Source organism: Gymnoscopelus microlampas (assembly GCF_963454915.1).
Source record: "Gymnoscopelus microlampas genome assembly, chromosome: 6".
NCBI lineage: Eukaryota > Metazoa > Chordata > Actinopteri > Myctophiformes > Myctophidae > Gymnoscopelus > Gymnoscopelus microlampas.
Window position 1 is genome coordinate 6,494,925 of NC_139943.1, and position 15,391 is coordinate 6,510,315.

General features: G+C 42.0%; 1 protein-coding gene across 1 annotated transcript in view; it reads right to left on the reverse strand.

Moving 5' to 3' along the window:
• ano3 (anoctamin 3) overlaps positions 1-15,391 on the reverse strand; it is a gene marked incomplete at both ends in the record, with an annotated part of 110,667 nt that overhangs the window by 26,185 nt on the left and 69,091 nt on the right. The window contains 4 exons of the mRNA XM_084060403.1: positions 1,866-2,000; positions 3,336-3,457; positions 4,313-4,368; positions 13,069-13,175. Of these exons, the coding sequence (XP_083916529.1) occupies positions 1,866-2,000; positions 3,336-3,457; positions 4,313-4,368; positions 13,069-13,175 (420 nt within the window). The remainder of the gene's footprint in view (positions 1-1,865; positions 2,001-3,335; positions 3,458-4,312; positions 4,369-13,068; positions 13,176-15,391) is intronic.

The following is a 15,391-nucleotide window of genomic DNA, read 5'->3' on the forward strand; positions in this document are numbered from 1 at the left end:
ACCATGAAGAACATGTTAGCAACCATGAAGAACATGTTAGCAACCATGAAGAACATGTTAGCAACCATGAAGAACATGTTGGCAACCATGAAGAACATGTTAGCAACCATGAAGAACATGTTAGCAACCACGAAGAACATGTTAGCAGCCATGAAGAACATGTTGGCAACCATGAAGAACATGTTAGCAACCATGAAGAACATGTTAGCAACCATGAAGAACATGTTGGCAACCATGAAGAACATGTTAGCAACCATGAAGAACATGTTAGCAACCATGAAGAACATGTTGGCAACCATGAAGAACATGTTAGCAACCACGAAGAACATGTTGGCAACCATGAAGAACATGTTAGCAACCATGAAGAACATGTTAGCAACCATGAAGAACATGGGTGCGTTCGGAAATTGCGCACCGGAGCGCACTCGCCTATTAGTTTGTATTGGCCAGTGCTCTCAGTGCTGTATTTCCGAACGCACCCCATGTTAGCAGCAGTGTTGATTTCGTCGACTAAAACTATGATGAAAAATGTTGGTCGTCGTTGACTACCTTTTTTCACTGACGAAAACTAAATAAAAACGAAATAAAAATTAAGCTACGATGACTACAACTAAGACTAAATATATTGACAATTTCGTCAACAGATAAAAACTAGATGACGACAAATGATTTTATGTTTGGTTGTGCTCGGGTGTTGCGCTCTGAAAATAGCCGATCTACAAGCTCACAACGTGTCACGCTGCGGCGCGTTGTGAGCTTGTAGATCGGCTATTTTCAGCATGCAACCAAGTGTAAAATCCGCCATTACGACACCATCAAGGCACCGCCAATAACACTTTCAATGTTAAATTCCAAAATGGCCACCATGTGAATATGGTCTAGGAAGAACCTTAAAGGACTGCTTTGATGCATAATGAGCCTGCATCTTGTTGTTCCATTGTGAGAAGGACACAGAAACGCGTTTTTGACCATAGACTGTAAAACAAATATGGACAGCGTTACGCCCATAGACTCTACAGACCGGTAAATGAAGCCTATTTTTCAGCAACGAATCCGCCATCTTTCCATTATCCGGTCTGAAAAATGTACTCGGAAATGAATGCTATTGGTTGGGACCAGAGCAGGGGGTGGGGAATTAATACTATTGGTTGTGTAGCTTGTCATCAAAAGGTAGCCACGCCCCTCCTACAGCATACCCTACTTTATCATCAATTTTTAAATAAATGGGACCATCATTTACCAAAACGCATATCACGGTGATTGAAAGAAGACTTTAAACTAGCGACTGGAAGCATATAGTATTTATGACAATGTTTATTCAGGTAATACATCAAGTGTAAAGTTTGGCAAAATCCCATCCGCTTGAAAAGAGCCTAACTGCTTCTGACAGCACGGGTGAAACAGCGAGACTACAGGCCATTCATATTTATGAACTGTCACTTCCTATATAGCCTCAATTTACAACCCGGATGCTAGCCCCTTGGTTTTGACACGTTCTACGTACACAGAACACACTGGAAGTGTTATGTCAGATGTCCACTTTGTCACAACAGAATCACACTTTGAGACACTATAACACTATGAGAGAAGACAACAGGGCACTCCTTTCGTTCGATTATTTCTCCCCTCCACAACTTGTAAGGACTGTGTATTCGTAGAATGAGCAACACAGCTAACGGGTGGGTAGAGCCCCCCAATCATTTGCCAAAATCCCCCATGGTTGCCCTATTGCATAGGCCTCATCCTGAAGGGAAAAACCTGGCACGACCATCCGAGGTTCAAATCATGTCGGCAGTTGCCTTATATATTAATAAAGGCTTACAAGGCCTACAGATCCCAGACCATAAGAATGTGCATTCACTGACCTGACTTGACTGGAGTCCATGGTGAACAGACCGTAGAGGAAGACAAAGAGGCCGACGAACGCAGCAGGGATCAACATCCCTGTGTACCAACCCAACCAGGCAAAATACAGGCCGATCTTCTCCCCAAAGTAACGTCTGAAAAAAGACATGTTTCATTTGATTCATTAATAGATGTCATGCTTAAAAGAAAAAAACACATGTTACATGCTTCTCACATAAACTTCAAGGATAAAAACACCATAAAGTCAGTGACTTATTTCCATTGTAGTCCTTGGTCTGAGACAAACAAAACATAACAACATAAAACAGGCAAAAACAAGCCTATCAACACATTAACGTGTGTAACCAACACAGCCACGCAAAATACAGCCCCATCCTCTCCCCAAAGTAACGTCTGACAGGAGACAAGAGCATTGGGTCGATTCTTAATTATAACCGTAATTGTAACACGCTGAAGATCTCCATGATACAATTAATCAATAATGCACAAGACTGGTATGTGGGTGTTGTTAATAAGCTTTGGGAACACACGGCTCCTGAGCCATGAGGCCCCATAGGGGCAGCAGGAGCCTACAGTCTCTGCCGTTTATGTAGTGTGAGGCGGCATTATGTAAAAGTACACCCTCTGGACGTGACTCATGCGCAGTGTTTCTCAAAGTGGTTGCCAGGGGTCCAGGGGTGACGCTTATAACTCATTCAGTGCCAATGACGTGTAACACGTAAATTGCTTCCACTGTTCACCAACCTTCAGTATGAGTGATCCTATGACTTCTGGAGAAGAGTATACACGGAAATAATGTGATCACAACAAACCCAGCCACGTCCGATCTAATGTTAAAGGATTTAGAAGAATAAAAAACCTCTGCTTTCTTGTTTTTTTCTGCGTTGAAGTTGAGAACAAGCTATATTCAACAGCTAATAACTAAAGAACGGAGGGTTGCGATGACACACTTTCTTTCCCTGATGGAAGCAGAGACACTGCTCCGTCTTTTGCGATGTTGTGTCTCGGTGTGTCGATCGCCCTGGAGCAAAATATTCTGTGGCTCTTGAAAGGTTGGTACAAATGCTCAAAAAACGCTGGCACTGGCTGACTTAATTAATTAATCAAGGCACTAAATGAGTTAGGCTATTACGCCCTGGAGGCCGTTGTTTTTTTTGCTATTTATTCGGCCCGAAAATATATTTGTTTGAACTGTTTGTCTGTGTCATTTCTGGATCGTTTATGTGTCACGCCCCCGGTGTGGGGCTGTAACGAGGCCACATGTCACATTCGGGTGAAATATGACCGCTTTACTGCTGCTCTGTGCGTAACTACAGTCCCAGGTGTTCAGAACGTGTTCATACTGTACCGGTTTTCTCTTCAGTTTCACATTGCAGAGGGCAATTATTTCAACTTGAAACGCTACATTCAAGTTCATAAGAGTTTTGGGAAAGGCATGTATACATACAGACATAGACATAGATACATACCTGATGAGGTCTAGAGGTTGGTATTTGTACCACATGCCCCAGCGCGCCCAGCGTTCATACAGCAGGTGTCTCTGGTTCTGGGCACCGTGGGTCTTTATGGGATGTCTGCTCTTATAACCACCCTGACAAAACAACCACACCAACATTATTATTGTCTCCGCCAGGCCGAAAAGGCATGGCGAGAGCGTATGTTTTACACCCTGTCTGTCCGTCCGTCCGTGTGTCCGTCCGTCCGTCAGTCCGTCCGTCTGTGAGCAGCTAATCTCCGGCACCGTTGGCGTGATCGCAGCAAAACTGTGCACACACACTCCCTAGATGTCAGAACCTCTGCCCCAAATCTTTCACATGGGCCTGTTGTAGCGCCACCAGGCAGATGCTTTTTGCAAAACTTATTTTTTGACAGTACTCCTACATATTTTGTCCAAACGTCACGCAAATCGGTACACAGTATCTGTACAGTCATTCAAAAATAAATAAATAACCGCAAATTACGCACGCACGCACACATCACCCGTACCCTAAAACATCTTCCCGCGGCTATGGAACAATGACACGGCAACACTGTACTGTCACAGACATCTCCACAAGCAGCTGCCTCCTTATTAGCTCAAAGAATAATCCTTTTCAACTAGAAGTCCGGTAAGGCAAACTCTTTTTTTGCAATGGCTAAAATAAGTATATGTATTTCTTGCCTCAGGAAACACATTTTGATTTACAGTGTGTAAGGCCTGCAAAAAAACGTTGTCTTGACTTGGGGTCCCTTTATAGACTTTGTTGAAGGATTTTCCCCGTTTTTGTCTGGTGATACAAAATGCTGGATTAGGATGTATAGAAGTTTCTGCTGCATGGGGTTAAAACTAGATGTCTTTGTCTAAACGTGTGTTTTTGATTTGTTAAGTTTTGTCCTACTGGTTTTTGGGAGCCTACTGGCTCATCCAACACATACAACATGTGTTGTAAGAGACCATTATTCTCACCTCATGTGGTGGGAAGGCAGCCTCATACGTCCCGTTGCCCAGTAAACGGTTAATACCTACGAGAAGAACAGAAGTACATCAACATGTGTTGTAAAGTACAGTACATACAGTACATACAGTAAATACTGAAACTAACAGGTAGACCAGAGCTTCTCAAAAGGCGGGTCGGGGACCCAAAGGTGGGTCAGACTAAATTCTGTCACAGCCTGCCACAACTATGGTGGAGCATTAAGTGTGTCAAACAGATCTGGGTTCCTAGACCACACATTACCCACGTTTTGACTGAAATGTTTTAATACATAAATAAACAAATATATAAAAATGGAAAAAATAGCAAAAACTTTAAATCAATCTGAAATACTTAGATTGGATTAAAGTTGCTATTGCACAGGATTGAACTAGAAGCAACCAAATATATACATGTATTTTTACATTTGAATTTAAATTGAGTATATATTTTCAAATTAATATTTGAAAATAACCTTTAACGTTAAATACAATGATCAACCAAACAAGTAGATATAAAATACAGTCATTACTGATTACTGAACTTTATTTAATTTAATCACTTAAATCAACCTATTGAAAAAAATAATCAATGTCCAAACACTCACAATGCGCCGCATCACGATGAGTTTATAGATTAAGTGAGATTAGATTCAATTAGATTAGGTGAGATTAGGTGAGTAATCTAATTAGACTAATTGGATTAGGTGAGATTAGGTGAGTAATCTAATTAGACTAATTAGATTAGGTGACCTTACAGATTAGCTAACATGTTATAAATAAAAACAAAATCAGAACACATCAGCTGCATTAACTCATTCAAAAGAGGATTTTCTGCCAAAGATGATTTTGACGACTTTTTGTGTTTTTTTATTTTTATTTATTTTGTACACAGAACCAGGAGATAACGTGATCCCAAGATTTACACTGCTCCATTCATTTCCTGGTTAAAGTATTTGGGAAATTGCCTGTATCTCGGCTCCTGTGTTTTACTATGTATTTTTGGCGAGACATGCTATTTTCAACGGCGTAGGCTATGACAAGCGAACTGGAGGTCGCGATGACATTATTTTTTCTTCCGTAGAAGCACAGTGAAACCCTCCGTGATTAGCAACCATCAGGGGATCGATCATACTGGAGATACATATTCTGTGACTACTTGAAAAGGTAAGAAAATCGCTGGCAGTGGATGATTAATTTATTCTGGCAATGAATGAGTTAATTGCCGATACCAATGTCATCAAAAAGTCAAATAATGGTAAAAATATCATTCAAGCTGATACATGGGTCAGTATTTATATATAGCTCAGAGTGAGACCCGTTGAGAAGCTCTGGTATGAGATCACTCCCAGTTCAAACCACTATCAACCAATAAGAGCAGAGGGGTGTGGTTTATTAGAAATATGATAATGATATAGATCATTGGTTCTCAAAGTGGGGTCCGGGGACACCCAGGAGTCCTTGGCTTTGGCTATTCAAAAATAGCTGATATACAAGCTCATAGCACGGCACCGAGTGCCGCGCTATGAGCTTCTTGTAGATCTGCTATTTTTTGGAAAATCGTGATTTTTTGCTAATCTTTGAATATATATATTTTCAAAGCAAACATTTTTAACTCCATTTTTGCTTCTGGGGGTCCCTGGAACAACATATTTTGAGATGGGGGTCCGCGGCCAAATTCATATCATTTTGGGAAGTCCTTGACATGAAAAAGGTTTGAGAACCACTGATATATAGATGAACTAGTATTTATATACTGTAGCACATTTCATACAACTCAATGTAGTGTCTAAGAGCAGCGATGCAATGTCAACTCCACTGTCATTGTGAGGCTCAATCCAAAAGCAATGAATGGATGATAATAGAGTGGCAACAACCCGCTAACCAGTTTACATTTTCTACTTCCTGATTAAAACAAAATCATCCCTTAATCTTATCTTGCGTAAAACAAAATGTGTAATAATCATGAACCATTATTTGCCACAGCGTACTTATTTTCCGCAATAATCAAGAAATCCCATTGATTCTTGTTGAGAAAACCAGGAAGGAGCTACAGTAACGTTATGCATCCAACTACAGAAATTTGTCCTTTCTGTACCACTCTATTATTTGCTATGTATCACATGCTGTACAGTACTCATTCCAGTCATGACATGATTAGCTTGTTAATTGTTAGTTGTTAATAAATGAGGAGCTGCTGAGATGATGAGTTAGTGGTGAACATAGTATGAAGACAGTTAGTAGACAGCAGGACTTGACACACAGATGAGATGACTCCTCCCTGCACTTCACTAGCTGTGGCGTTAGCCTGTAGCTAACACTGTAGCATTAGCCTGTAGCTGACACTGTAGCGTTAGCATGTAGCCTGTAGCACCCAGTGTTCAGGTGCCATGGCATTAGTCTGACGATCCTAGCCTTGATCAAGACTATCATATGTATTTTATCGAGTCTGACTTTTACTTTCGTATCTATGATAATCTTGAAGCCCGTACTTCTCCGTACATGTACATCATATAAAGTGCTGACCCTGTAGCCACGGATGTTAACTCGGGGAGGCATGCGTTAATCCGACAGACCTTTTCTCCGACTATGTGGCATCCGCGTGCGGTTAGGGTTAGGGTGCGGGTTTGGTTCGGGTTTAGTATTGGAAACGTCGGAGCGCTGCGCTGTCGGAGGAATGCGCTGTCGGACTAACGTACTGCACCCGTTAACTCGACTCGATATCTATAGATATGGGTTTTAATCCCGTCTGTGTCGGATTTTGTCGGAAGTCCCCTGTATTCCTCAATGGGTGGTAGTGGCGGGGCGCATCAGGTGAAAGCCGGTATTGCACTCAATGTAAACAGGATGTAAATGAGGAAATAAAATGTCGCTCAGGCACAGACGGGATTGAAACACTTAGCTATTGAAAAATAGGGATTAATACAGTGCACAAAGATTCCGAATGCCGAGTTAACATCCGTGGGCTACTGGTTAAGCACCTTATATTTAGCATTTGTACATTTTCGGAGATATACAGATTTTACGGGCGGATGTCCAGTGACAATTGGGAGGGTAAAGGCCAAGACTATCATAGATAAGCAAATGTCAAAATCGATCAAATATTTATGATAGTCTTGATCCAAGGCTACGATGGTCCATTGTTCCTCCAAGCAGGGCCGGCGCGCCCATTAGGCAGAGTAGGCAATTGCCTAGGGCGCCACTGGGGGGGGGGGCGGTGGGGGGGGGGGCGCCAAATTGCCTAGCACCGGCCCTGCCTCCAAGTACCATTGGTCCAACACATTGGACTTTAACTAAGTCTAACCCTAACCTCATCCTCACAAAAAAAGTAACCCTAACCTAATTGATTGAAAGTGATTTTCTTTAGTTCAAGTGTTAAATAGTTCTATATTCTTTTAGAGTGTTTGTTCAGTAACAGGGGTCTCTCCGGCTATTTAGCAAACCGAAAATGCATTGTACATAGAAATTGTATCCAATCAGGGGTGAAAACTAATAGGATAAACAAGTGAAACGGGAAGTTATGACACAAAGAAATGTTACAGTTTCAACTAAATTGAATCTGGAACACTATACAAAATTTAAGCTGATTAAAGGGTACTTTAATCAGCTCTCTCCTGATGCATTTGGCAAGCCACCAGAACATTTATTTTCTGTTTATTAAAGAGCTGGAGAGATTGGGAGACTGCTACTCTCTCTCTAGCTCTTCCGTCCGGTTCTCCATACATCTGGCCAGCTTGTCGGTACTTTGAGCTCCAGCATCTTTCTTGAGTACGTCCACGTATGTTAATGTGGGACGTCCGCGTGACCGTTGCCCGTGTGTTGGTTCCCACAGCACCAATTTCCTGGCTGGCAGCTCTAGAAAGCCGGGGCGGCAGTGCCTCAGGGGTAGAACCGCGAGGTTCCCAGTTCGATCCCGGGCTCCCCCAGAGTTAATGTCGAAGTGTCCTTGAGCAAGACGCTGAACCCCTAATTGCTCCCGATGAGCAGGTTGGTGCCTTGCATGGTTTCATGGTTTTCTCCCCCATCGGTATGTGCATGTGTGTGTGAATGGGTGAATGTAATAGACGATCTATGTAAAGCACTGTGGATAAAAGCGCTATATAAATGCACCATTTACCATTTAGATGTCTTTGGCAGTGTCCTGCTAGCCTAATTCTCCTGGCTGCTATTTTCTCACTCACCCTTGGTTTTCCCTCAGACAGATTCTTGTTGGTAACATAACAGGTTCACTCTTGCTGATGTTAGTACTGCAAGCAACATTCTGGTGTAGCACCCGTCTACTTCCACAGGGTTGGTTTCTGGGTCCAGCATTCGCTGCCATATAGGAGAACAGACTCTACCGTTGTATAGAAGAAGCTGAGTTTGATTTATCTGGGTACTGAACAAACACTATACATATAAAACAATGATTACTGAATAACTGAATATAGAGCTTTAACAAAACGTCTTAACCAAAAAATATCACTTACAGTACACTCCTTTAATCTCACAAAACACTATGCCTAACCCCTAACCTTGAAGAAATGATGTCTACCCTAACCTAACCCCAACCTTAACTTCACAGTTACACAAAAACAAAACTATGCCTAACTCTATTTTGATTGAAATTGATTGAAATTTGGCAAAATAATGTAAAACAACACAGTTACATTTATAATACTTTTGTCTAAAAGGTCCGACCAAAAAAGTCCTTGCGGACTTGTTTCCGTTGGGGTCCTTGAATACATTTCAATAAATACATTTCTAAACTCACACTGATCTGACATTTGTCGTACTATTAGGACGTCGGACTAATGGTCAGCCCCCGCTAGCCATCATCGCGATACAGGACTGGAGTAACGACAGTCGTCAAACACAAGTTAAAACCAAAAACGCTCGCCCCAAAATAAACTCACTCCGGGTCAAATCCGGCGACCTCGGAACGGCCGCTACCAGGTATTCCTACACGTAACCTCAGTAAAACTATGCCTGAACCTAAACTTAACCTCAGTAACACTATGCCTACAGCTAACCTTATTCCTAAACGTAACCTCAGTAAAACTATGTCTAAACCTAAACTTATTCCTAAACGTAACCTCAGTAAAACTATGCCTAAACTTATTCCTAAACGTAACCTCAGTAAAACAATGTCTAAACCTAACCTTATTCCTAAACCTACCCTCAGTAAAACTATGCATAAACCTAACCTTATTCCTAAACCTACCCTCAGTAAAACTATGCCTAAACCTAAACTTATTCCTAAACGTAACCTCAGAAAAACGAATGTAAGAACACAAGAACTACTGGGGGCGAGCGTGGGCAAGTGGCGAGCGGACACTTGCCCACATTAAACAAATGTGGGCAAGTGTGTTTTGGGGCGAGAGTTCCAGTTACCGTGAAGGCTAATGGAACTGGACAAAGAGGTCAATAGACTAGATAGAGTCTAGAAGCCTCCCTCCCTGGCGTCACCACACAGACACATACGCACCTTCCCAGGAGCTCACAGACTGGGAGAGCAACAGCCGGTCGCGCCGACCGTAATAATTAAGTAGCGACAGACAACAAAGTGGCGGAGCTGTTGAAAAATAATGGAGGACAAGTAACCAGCAGAACGACACACTCGCAACAAAGAGAAATGGTGTACATTAGCGTATCCGTGTGTGTGTGTGTGTGTGTGTGTGTGTGTGTGTGTGTGTGTGTGTGTGTGTGTGTGTGTGTGTGTGTGTGTGTGTGTGTGTGTATTGGGGGGAGGGGTAGAGGATGACTGCCTGAATCATTCACACACAAAGGAGTGCAATAAATCAATAGGAATGATTATGGGAAATGTACATGACGACCCAATCATTCAGACTGAGAGGGCCTATTATGTATCAACTAAATAGTGTGAAAATGTAGTCCTATAATCAGATTAATGGTCACCGGTCACCAGTTGAAGTGTTAAACACAGCTGTAGCAGTGCTCTATATGAGTGACATTTAGTTTGTATTATCATTTAAGACTCCTGAACAGTGTTTGTGCCAAGTATGATGTGGAATGGAGCATCGGCGCACCTGTGGAACTACTGATTTAGAAGGCATTTGTAGAATCGGCCTCAGGTTTTAAATACAGTATGGAATCACTCGTGGCCCCTGTTGTTACTATTCTCACGGCAGACCCATGAACAGTGTTGGTGCCCAGTTTGGCGCGGATCGGAGCAAGGGTGCGCCTGGCAAGTCCGGATGTTATGTTTGTGGCGTCCACCGTTAAGTACCCATTAGGCAGGTTTAACACCGGAGGATAGTACTGACTGGACCTGACTGATGACACATTTTTGGGTCCGATGCCGATCCCCGTCTTGGACTGCCCTCCGTTCGTCTGTCCGTCCGTCACTTTGGTCCCAAACAACATATCTCTAAAACGCTCTTCATTTTGTCAAGTAAAACTATGACGATAAATGTTTGTCGACTACCTTTTTTCACTGACGAAAACTAAACAAGAACTAGATAAAATACTAAGCTACAGTATGACAACTAAAACTAAGACTAAATATATTGACAATTTCGTCAACAAATAAAAACTAGACATCCAGTAGAAGTCATTTTATGCTTGGTTGTGCGCAGGTACCACGCTCCAAAAATAGCAGATCACAACGCGTCGGAGCTTGTAGATCTGCTATTTTCGGCACAAGGCCAAGTATAAATCAGGCATTACGACGCCCTCAAGGCCCGTCAAAGTACATTTTAGTAGACTAAAGTTGATTAAGCCTATTAAAATGCATTTAAAATTGAGTCAACTAAAACTAAAACATTTCAGATGACTATAATAACTAAAACTAAATGACACTTTATTCAAAAGACTATGACTAAAGCTACATAGAAAATTGCTGTCAAAATGAACACTGCTCTAAGATGACTGCCATGGAATGTGCTCCCAGAAGATGACCCTATTGATGTCAGTGACCCCATGACCTCTTCTGTAGCGCTGCCTTTATCGGAAATCAGGAAATCTTGCTTCAGCTCAGCCTAACACACTGGATCGGGTGTCAGGCAGTCTATGCACTGATCCGATATTGTGTAAGAAGTCTCGTGATAATAGCTAATTTACACAAAACCTACGTGAGTGGTGTTGGAGCAGAGAGTGTAATATTAGTTTGCTAGCTAGCAAAATGTCATCAATTCTCTGTGTTCATGTTTTATAAAGAGTTTAATCTGAGCCAGACCATACGGTGATGATACTCATATCTACACAAATCCATACAGGGTTAGCAGTATACTGTGAAGTTGTTCGCACGCACACACATGCACACTCACACGCACACACACACACACACACACACACACACACACACACACACACACACACACACACACACACACACACACACACACACACACACACACACACACACACACACACACACACACACACACACACTAAAATTATAGAATACCAGGTCAACAAATTAACCTATATAGCATCTGTCTAAATAACATGCTATCTAAGTTACAATTTAACCTTTGCATAAGACTGTGTGGTTGTCAAGGCTAGGTGAAGTGCTATGGGCTGAGGTGGAGTCTGAAGAGGTGAGTCTTCAGATCATGGCGGACCATTGGGAGTGAGTCTGCAGCTCTAACTGTAATGGGGAGTTTGTTCCACAGTTTGGGAGCTATGCTTTTGGTGGCACATGATAGGAACGTGCTACTCTCCTCAACACAACAAACCAGTAGGTATTTTTTACGTAAACATGGCTCTCAGTCATTCAGTGCGTTTGTGTCTCCAAACGCACTGTCTCCAGTTTGTGTCTCCAAAAAAACAAGCATGTGACAAGTGTTCAAAGACAAATAACATCAGAACGGACACACAACAAGACAAGACAATACAGTATGTGTGATTAATCTTACATCTTGTCTATAATTACAACTCATTCTCACCCGCAACGGCACATATTGACTGGGGGGGGGGGGGTTTACGTAACTCAAATGGCACTGAGTTGGCTGAAGTGGACTTCACAACGTTCGGCACGGCTACTCACTCGCCTTGAGATGCCTCATGTGGCTCAAGTCCGCTTTAGGCGGAGCACCTCTGTCGTTTTAACTCATTCAGAGCCATTGACGTCTGAGACGTCCAATTTTTCAAAAGCCCAGAGCGCCATTGACGTCCAAACTGTGTTTTCAGTGTTTACCACTAGATGGCGCTCTTGCACATCCTATAAGCCACCATTTCAGGCACAGAGGCAGCGCGATCTAGAGATCATGTGATCACAAGATGTTATGCTCCATCTGCTTCCTGGTTAGCGTCTGCAGAAAATCAGGTGTAACTTGAGTTGCTTTTTTTCCCCTGCCTTTTTGGCCGAGACACGCTGTTTTCAATGTGAAAGTGAAAGGCAAGTCGTGGTGAAAATGTTTTTTTTTCCCATGGAAGTACAGTTAAAGCCCCTGTGATTACCAACCATCAGAGGATCGATCATAGTGAAGATAAATGATAATGAGGGGGACCCCCCGTCCCCCCCGTTACGTCAAATGTTTGACGTTGTGGTCACGTTTGTCCCAATAAGTCACTATAGGCCGTTTTGGGAGTGAGAGTATGTAGATAATTAACACTACACAGAATGAGGTGATGGAATGATGGATGAGAACAGAAATAAGGCGTAACATCTAATACACATACATTCACTATGGTTGCTCAGTGGACGGTGAACTCCCTACAAGAGGGTTGTCTTAAAATAATGTTTGTTTCATTATTGTGTAGATTTATGTTCTTACTTCTACTAATAACAATAACAGTATTCCTACCCATCTTGGACTTTCCGTCTTCATACTTGGTGCGTTGCAGCACGTGGTGAACTATTCTGCTTCTGGTGGAGTTGGAGAAAAACGTCTCTCTGTTGTTGATGCTGAAGCTGTGGAGAAGAACCGACAGAACCTTCATTACTGTGAATGAAGCTGTAGAGAAGAACCAACAGAACCTTCATTACTGTTAATGAAGCTGTAGAGAAGAACCATCAGAACCTTCATTACTGTTAATGATCACTTAATATCATGTATCAATGAGCATGGGGATTCTTGATAACTTAATATGATGTATCAATGAGCATGGTGATTATAACACTTACTGTATGTTTATTCTATAGCAACATTGTTTCCTTCAGACCAATAAGGAAAATGTGTTTCAAAACAGGCCTGAAAAAACATCTATCAGGAGATCACACAGTGAGCTAAATGCAATTTTCCCATAAAGAGATGTCATTCACTGCCGACATTTTCCTTTTTTTCTTTTGTACATATAGTGTTTTGTATGTGTGGATGACATGCAGTATTGTGTTATTTTGTTACTATGTTGATGAGTTCAATATATAGGACCACGATGGAAACAAGTCCCCAGGACTTTTTTGTGTTATCCTTTTAGCCTTAACACATTGACTGCCAAGGGGTTTTCTAGAATGGCTCTCCCACTGCCAAGGTTTTTGACCATTCTGACTCATTTTTGAGGGCCCACAGAGCATTTTGTACTAGGACTATGAAAACATAGAATATCTAAAAAAAAAGCTTAGAATCTCTTCTTTCATCTGAAAGAAAAAGTGAGTTGATACCATGCTCCGTTCTTTAGCTAGAGGAGTTTGAATACAGCTTGGTATGCACCAAAAAGAGGCCTTTTTCTTCAGAAGCTGAGATATGAGCGTTTTAGTAAATGACACACATTTAGAGGCATAACTTGATTTCAAAAGTGTTTCAAATTTATTTTGCGCCTTCATTGACATCAGTCATGTAAACAATACTTGTTCATATAAAAAAAAAAAAAATGCTTTTGATTACACATTTATTGCTCTGTTTCGCCCCAAAGTGCTCAATTCAAACAACATTTTTCACTATATATTTTTTTTCTTCATTTTTTTTTTCAAATAATAATAAATAATAATAATTCAAAGTTGATGTGCAACATCAATATATTCATCGAGAGCGTCATTTTCCAAACTTTTTGCCCACACAATTCAAAATCTCAATACTACATTCATAGCAGATCTACAAGCTTGCCTTTTTTTCTCTTATGCCATTTATGACATGAATCTCTAGGGAGTACAACAACAAATTGGTGCTATTAGAGCAAAATAAATAAATAAAAGTAAAACATCTGCCTGGCATGAAGCAGTATGAATAGGCAGGTTGAGGTTGATAGGTTGAACAACATAGTAGCAGCTGCTTCACAAAGTGCTTTCAAAGTCATTTCAAACTAAACGTAACTACATCAAATAATAAATACTAATCATTCAAATCAATAAATTGAGTGCAATCAGTGCAAATAAATACATAAACAAAAATAAGTGTTTATTTTAGGATGAGTTGTTGGAGGAAATCTGCACTCAAACCAACCTCTATGCCTCACAGCAGCCGCGCAGTGACAAGAAGTATGGCAGATCAAAGAAGTGGAAAGCGGTGGATCTAAACGAGCTCAAGCGCTTCCTGGGGCTCTTTCTTCTGACAGGAATCAACCAAAAGCCTGAGCTCGAAATGTACTGGTCCACTGATGAGTACATTGAGGCCGCTGTCTTCCGGAAAGTCATGCCAAGGAACAGGTTCCAGGCCATTTTGAGCAACCTCCACTTCGTGGACAACACCATCCCCCGCCCTGTACCAAAAAAGCCCGAAGACGCAGACAAACTCTGGAGAGTCCGTCCAGTGCTGCAGTCCTTGCTGGCCAATTTCCAGGAGATGTACCTGCCGAGCGTGGACATCAGTCTTGATGAGGGAATGCTGTTGTGGCGGGGACGCCACAGTTCAAGGTCTATGCCCCACAGAAGCCGGTCAAGTACGGCATCAGGTCGTACATTTTGTGTGATTCAGCAACAGGCTACCTCCACAACATGCTGCCATACTGTAAGCGGAAGCAGACACTACCTGTCATCATAACACAACTCTTAGGCAGTTTAGCCGGATGTGGATATAGGCTCTATATGGACAACCTGTACAACTCGGTGGGGACGGCCATTATGCTCCTGGACAAGAAAAATACATACGTCTGCGGGACCCTTCGTAAGAAGCGAGGACAGCCACCAGCCATCGCAGATGTTACCCCTGCAAAGCTGCCACTGGGGTCCACCATCTCTCGCCACTCCAGGGA